Source organism: Miniopterus natalensis, chromosome 12, assembly GCF_054644295.1.
Source record: "Miniopterus natalensis isolate mMinNat1 chromosome 12, mMinNat1.hap1, whole genome shotgun sequence".
NCBI lineage: Eukaryota > Metazoa > Chordata > Mammalia > Chiroptera > Miniopteridae > Miniopterus > Miniopterus natalensis.
The window spans coordinates 65616800-65624257 of NC_142092.1; the positions used below are offsets into that span (position 1 = coordinate 65616800).

Consider the following 7458-nt stretch of genomic DNA (forward strand, 5'->3'; position numbering starts at 1 on the left):
ATGGACAGAAGAAACCAGACCAGCATCTCTAAGTTCCTTCTCATGGGCCTCTCTGAGCAGCCAGAGCAGCAGCCTCTCCTGTTTGGGCTCTTCCTGGTCATGTACCTGGTCACTGTGCTGGGAAACCTACTTATCATCCTGGCCATCGGCTCTGACGTCCACCTCCACACCCCCATGTACATCTTCCTGGCCAACTTGTCCTTCTCTGACATTGGTTTCACCTCTACGATAATTCCCAAGATGCTAGATAACATTAGCTCAGGTAGTAAACTGATTTCTTATGGTGAGTGTCTTACACAACTCTATTTCTTTGGCCTATTTGCAGATCTGGACAACTTTCTTCTGGCTGTGATGGCATTTGACCGCTATGTGGCCATTAGCCACCCCCTCCATTATACCATGACCATGAACTCCCAACGCTCTGTCCTGTTGGTGGCTGGGTCATGGGTGGTCACTACCTTCCATGCTCTAGTGCATACCCTCCTAGTGACCAGGCTTGCTTTCTGTGGCCCCAATATCATCCCCCATTTCTTCTGTGATCTGGTCCCCCTCCTGAAGCTGGCCTGCTCCAGTACTTATGTCAATAACCTGATGCTCACCCTTGTGGCAGGAACACTATTACTTGGACCCTTTGTCTGCATCCTGACCTCTTACTTTTCCATTGCATTGGCTATTCTAAGAATTGATTCCCCAAAGGGTAAGCAAAAGGCCTTCTCCAACTGCACCTCCCACCTCGCTGTAGTCTCTTTGTTTTACAGCACAGCTACTGGGGTCTATTTATATCCTCCATCATCCCCTTCAGGTGGAAAGGACAGAGTCTTCTCAGTCATGTACACAGTGGTCACCCCCATGCTGAACCCTTTCATCTATAGCCTGAGAAACAGGGATATGAAGGAGGCACTGGGAAAACCACTCAGAAGAAAAACACTCTAATACTCTTTCAAGACCTTAGGGTCCTGACTCCAAGACTCAGAGCTGAGAGTCAAAGCTTGGCCTCCTGAGAGCCCCACTGTAGCTGCTCTGAGCCTGAGACTTCTCTTTTTCTCATGTCTGTATTTCACAGCGCAGATTGGCATCTGAGGACAGGGAGGGGACCAGTGTTACCAGCAACCTCCAATCATCTTTGTGGAGTATCCATGCTTTGAGTAGTTTACTACCCACTCCCATAATGGTTCTTGTTTATTTTTACTGGATGACTAGGAGAAATCCACAGGTAGGGGCTTTTATACATATAAAATGAAAATAAAAGTCCAAATTGTTGTTTAGCTCAAGTTATGAAGGAGCTATGAAAGATATACAGGGTGTCCCCCAAAAATGTATACACACTCTGAATAATTATTAAGTCCAATGGGTTAAACCTGAAAAGAAAGAAACACCAATTGAGCTATCAGCTGTTAAGTGTGTATACATTTTTGGGGGGACACCCTGTATATCTCAAGCCCAAGAATATAAGATTCATTATGCCTGGTAGAATAAACTATGAAGGAAATAATCTGATCCTTTACATTAAACAGGCAATGTTCTATAGAAGAATTAGAATGAAGCTTTAACTTAAGTCCTGGGTTCCAGCGCTGGCTTTGCCATTAAAAAATGAACTGTGTGACCACTACATAGTCACTTAATGTCTCTGAGCCTTGGTTTCCCCACTTATAAACTAAAGAAATTGGATTATATTAGTCTAAGCCCCTCCATACATATACTCTAGTTCTAATTATATTGTTTTAGTGACAAGAACTCAAGACTTGAAGTCAGAAGTTAGAAGTCAGAACCAAAAGTCCACTACTTCCACACTATGTAACTTGAGGAACATTTTTTGTCTCATTTCTGGTTCCTTTTCCTGTAAACCGGAAGAACAACTACATTATCCAATTCCTCTGAGTAATAAATATGTGAACTAACATGGATCACAGATAGTGCTCCATAAACAACACTTAGGTTGTTTCCATATCTTGACTCTCATGAATAATGCTGCTGTGAACATGGGGGAAGGAGCCGGTGGAAAGGGTCACTGGGGGGGAAATGGGAACATCTGTAATACTTTCAACAATAAAGATAATTTTTTAAAAAAGCATTTGAGCACTTTAAACAGAATGCCTGGCACATAGTAAACACTCAACTTATATGAGCTATTATTATTGCCAATCGTGTGCATTCAATGATGTCTGTGTCCATATGTGTTGCCAATTTTTGACTGATATGAGAGCTGATAAGAAATATCACACTTTACTTTCTAGGGAAACTAATGATTTGTGTTCTCAGAATGAATAGAGCGTAAGTAAAAGACAAAAATGTCCATCCAAGCTGGAAACTGAGAACAGTTAGAAAGTTATGAGTCAGATCAAGAGGAAAGCATAAGAGAATATCTCTTTACCATATTATAACCCCTATAAATCAATTAAAAAACAACATAGCAACCACATAGAAAAAGTGAGCAAAGATGTAGTTGGAAAATTCAGAGAAGAAAAACTAAAATGGTCAAAAAATTGCCCCCAGTAATCAGGAAAATAAAAAGTAAAACTCTCATAAAATATGATTTCTTTTTTCATCATTAGGTTGGGAAACAGTAAAGAGTTTGCAGACAGTGCTGTCAGGTCATGTGGAAAGGGTACTCTCATATGCCCTTAAAGACTGTATACACTGGTTTTAACTTTTTTGAGGACAATCCGGTGGCACCGATGAAATTAAAAATACACATGTACTCTCATCTAGCATTTCCATTTCTAGAAAAATATATGTACACGAAGAGCCTGTAAAATTATATCCATGTAGTATTGCTTCTGTAATAGTCCCCCCTCAAAGGAGATAAGTAAGTGGCATGAGTATGAAGATGTTTATAACTTCTGGCACATCTAATATCTACAAAATACTTTTAAAATACTGAGTTAGGCCTGATGGTGACATAGGAGGACTATGACTTATTGATGAGGTAAATAAAGAAAGCTCCAGAACAAACAAAATCATTTCTGTGGAAATAAAATTGTACATATACATATGTGCACAGGAAAGTGTGTGAATGGGTACATGTCAAAGCAGTAACAGAGATCACCCCTGTAGTGAAATGTGAAAGGTGAGAAACAGACTCTCAGTTTTCAATACATGTTTCCCAGCTAAATATTTTGAAAAATAAGAGTGTATCCCTGAAAAGAAGGCTACATCTTCCAGGACTCAGGCAAAGAGAGACACCTATGCATGCTATGACCATATCTAAGTTTTCCTGGGCTTTCTTCTCAGTGCCAATTTTTGGAGCACACATCAGAGAACCCCGTGTCCAGGCTGGTCTCCCAGGTTCTGGCTACTCTCCTGGGACCGGCTGAGCTGCCAAGCCACAGTCACTAATACTAATAGTGGAGGCACTGCCTCATGGGCCCTACTCCCCAGAGAAGGCAGCAAGTTCGGCCAATGACACACTTGGGAGACTGTGCTGGGGGAACCATGGGATTCAGGCAGGAACACATGCTACAATCTCTCAGCGCCTTTCCCGGACAGGCTTTGCTGCCCTTGACGAGCAGAAGTACCCCTCCTGATGCCTTTCTTTCTTCTGTGCTGGGCAACATCCTCTGTCTTCTCCGAGTAAACTGCTCTGTGCTATTGTCGAAATAAGAAATGATGGTATGTGCTGCCTGAGGAAGGATGGAGGTGCCAAGCCCAGCCCATCCAGTCTAGTTGGGGGTCCACAGTAAGGTGAGTGCCTGCACTCAGGGCTGCACACCCACACAGTGGCTTCTCAGCAGCTCAGACAATTCCTACACAGGCTCCCAGGAACTTCTAGAGGAAAACTATCTTTCTCAAATTCTGTCCTTTGCACAACATTGTGCATATTGTGAAGTTTGTGTCTGACTCCATAAGTCATCTTTTTTCTCTTCTTTCCCTTCACAGTGCCTCTTCCCTACGCCATCCTCAGATATGCTGTGTGTTCATGGACTCTCTCCCCTCCCCTTATTAAAATTTAACCACAAAAAAAGAATGAATAATTTAGATAGTCAAGGGTGTTCCATTCAGGGAAGTTATCCTGATTCAGAGAGAAAAGTCTGATGGGATTCCAGAGAGCATCAATCAGTTGGGGAGGTATTATGAATAATCAGGGTTGGATGATCCATGCTTACCCTATGATGAAAGAGCAGACTCATCGAATTTTGCTTAGTTCTGAGAACCACATTTTAAAGACAGTGACAAAGCAGAGCAGTTTCACTGTACAGAGAACTGGATGGCAAACCACTGTCCTCCCAGGAAAACCTGGAGACTGTGTAGACAAGACTGAAATTTTGACAGGCATAGTTGCTGGCATTTACTGAACACTTGCCAAGGACAAGGTACTCTCATTTAATCCTCATAACAACTTTATGAGTAATGTGCTATTAAAATCCCCCTATTTTACAGATGAGAAAACCTAGGCTCATAGAGGGTAGGTGACTTCTTCAAAGTCATATGGCTGTTAAATGAAAGTGCCATGGTTCTAGCATACTACACAATGCTGCCTCTGTTGACTGATGTTTAAATTTAATGTTGAAAAATAATAGACTTGTTCTTTGAGATTCCAGGGCACCAAAAGTTGTCCAAGTAATATGACAGTAACTAGTGTTGCATATTATAAAAAATTATTTTTAATGATGTGCCGACAACTAGATTAGGTCTCCTTCAATATTTTTGAGAGCAAAAAATTAGAAACCCCTCAATCTAAAAATATTTGAATTATGTTCATTAAAGTAATTCATTTTCTTAATATTTCTAATTGTCCCTTCATTTGGCTCCTTTGAAGTTCTTATATCCTGAGCCAATGCATTTAGTAAGACTTAAATGGATTAAAGTATGTCCTTCTTCATGAAAGCATAGATCACACTGACGAATGTCAGAGGGATGGTGGAGAGGGAGAGATTAACCAAATAATTTATATGCATATATACACAATTCAAGGACATGGACAATGGTGGGGAGAGGGACTGGGGAGGGCGATGGGACAGGGTGGAATGGATCACTGGGGAGAAAAAGGGACATCTGTAATATTTCAAAAAAAAAAAAACTAAACTAAAAAAAAAAAATCGTTTGTTAAATGGAAGACAGAATAATGGATAAGGTGACATCTTGAAGACAAAATGATTTTAGAACAGAAAAATACAAAAACTGATCATCTGGAAACTGATTCTCCTAAAACCATGTCTGTGTACTCTTTGAGAAGTTGTTGGTTATCACCCAGGATATGCATTCCCCAAAATAGAAGTTGTTGGACCAAACTGCCTCTGAAATTCCTTTTAGCAGTCAGATGCCTTCATTATACAGCCCATCAACAGGTCTTATTACCATGGACGAAATGCCTTGATTTTAATTTGAGGAGTTGTGTTATATAGTGTCACTAGCATGGCCTCTGGAACCAGATAAACATGACTTTTAAGTTCAGATTTTGCCCTTTATGAGCTTGAACTTTCTATATCTCAGTTTTCTAATTTGTCAAATACGGATAATAATAATAATAATACTGGCCTCCATAGTTATTATAAAAATTAAATGTGATAATGCAGCAAAGTCCTTGGTTCAAGGTAAATGCTCTGTAAACATTAGCTATGGTGATAATGATGATGTTAATTATCATGAAAAATTCATACCTAGTTATTTTGGAAAATAATTAAGCACTTGATCCTTTTATCAATACCATGTGTAGTTTACATTGGAGCACAAAAGTGATAATAACTAAACGGCCTGTTCACATGTCCAAGTCTATAAAAAATAATCCTATTTGAAAAACAGTATAGAGGTTCCTCAAAAAATTAAAAATAGAATTACCATGTAATCCAATAATTCTACTTCTGGGTATTTATTCGAAGAAAACAAAAAAGCTAATTTGAAAAGATATATGCAACCCCATGTTTACTGCAGCACTACTTACAATAGCTAAGACAGGGAAACAAACTAACTGTCCACTGGTAGGTGAATGAATAAAGAAGATGAGATACACACACACACACATCACACATATACATATATTATCCAGCCATAAAAAAGAATGAAATCTTGCCATTTGTAACTATGGATGGATCTTGAGGGCATTATGTTAAGTGAAATAAATGATACAGAAAAAGACAAATACCATATGATCTCCATTAATATGTGGAGTCTAAAGAAAAAACCTCATAGATACAGAGAACAAACTAGAGGTTGCCAGAGGCGAAGGGTAGGAGTAGGCAAAATGGGTGAAAGGCTCCAGAACTACCAACTTCCAGTTATAAAGTCAGTAAGTCATAGGGATATAATGTACAGCATGGTGACTAGAGTTAATAATACTATATTGCATACTGGAAAGTTGCTAAGAGAGTAGATCTTAAAAGTCCTTATCACAAGGAAAGGATTTGTAATTAGGTATGCTAGCATGTAGATGTTAACTAGACTTATTGTGGTGATCATTCCACAATGTATATTAATATTGAATCATGATATTATACACCTGAAACTAATACAATGTTATATGTCAATTATACCTCAATAAAAAAATAGTAATAATCATTTTTGTTCTTATGGCAACAGATGGACAATACCAACTGGACCAGTGTATCCCATTTTGTTCTCTTGGGCATTTCTACCCACCCAGAAGAACAGATCCCACTCTTCCTTCTTTTCCTACTAATGTATGCAATCAACATTTCCGGCAACTTTGCCATCACCACACTGATTGTCTCTACTCCACGCCTCCACACCCCCATGTACATCTTCCTCAGCAACTTGGCCTTGGCAGACATTTGCTTCACCTCCACCACGGTCCCCAAAATGCTGCAGAACATTTTCTCTCCTACAAAGGCCATTTCCTACATGGGCTGTTTAGCCCAGACTTATTTCTTCATATGTTTTGCAGCCATGGAAAACTTCCTCTTGGCTATCATGGCTTATGACAGATACGTCGCCATCTGCCATCCTTTCCGCTACCGTATGATTCTGACCAGAATGCTGTGCTTGCAGATGGTCGCCCTGTGCCACATCCTCTCCCATCTTCATGCCCTGCTGCACACCCTTCTTATGGGCCGGTTGATCTTCTGTGCAGATAACAGGATCCCTCACTTCTTCTGTGACCTCTACCCTCTGATGAAGTTATCCTGCTCCAGCCCCCACCTCAACATCCTGATCATTCACACAGAAGGTGTTATCGTAATCAATGGAGCTCTGGCCTTCATCATGGCCTCCTATGCCTGCATCCTCTCAGTGGTTCTCCGGAGCCCCTCAGCCAAGGGCAAGTGGAGAGCCTTTTCTACCTGTGGCTCCCACCTCACTGTGGTGGCTATCTTCTATGGCACCCTCACCTTGGTCTACTTCCAGCCTCTTACGAGCTATTCAGTGGCCAGGGGTCGCATTCTGACAGTCATGCACACAGTGGTAACCCCCATGCTGAACCCCTTCATTTACAGCCTGAGAAATGGGGACGTCAAGGGAGCCTTCAGGAAATGGAGGAGCAGAACATGGATTTCTTTCTTTAGATAA

The 7458-nt window shown here is 40.6% G+C and overlaps 2 protein-coding genes across 2 annotated transcripts; both read left to right on the forward strand.

The window, feature by feature from the left end:
* Positions 1 to 933, forward strand: LOC107535560 (olfactory receptor 1f45-like). Its single transcript, XM_016211065.2, has one exon. It carries the CDS (start codon positions 1 to 3, stop codon positions 931 to 933), a length of 933 nt encoding a protein of 310 aa, XP_016066551.2.
* Positions 934 to 6513: 5580 nt separating this feature from the next.
* On the forward strand, positions 6514 to 7458 carry LOC107535592 (olfactory receptor 1Q1-like). Its single transcript, XM_016211095.2, has one exon. The coding sequence runs from the start codon at positions 6514 to 6516 to the stop codon at positions 7456 to 7458; it is 945 nt and encodes a 314-aa protein (XP_016066581.2).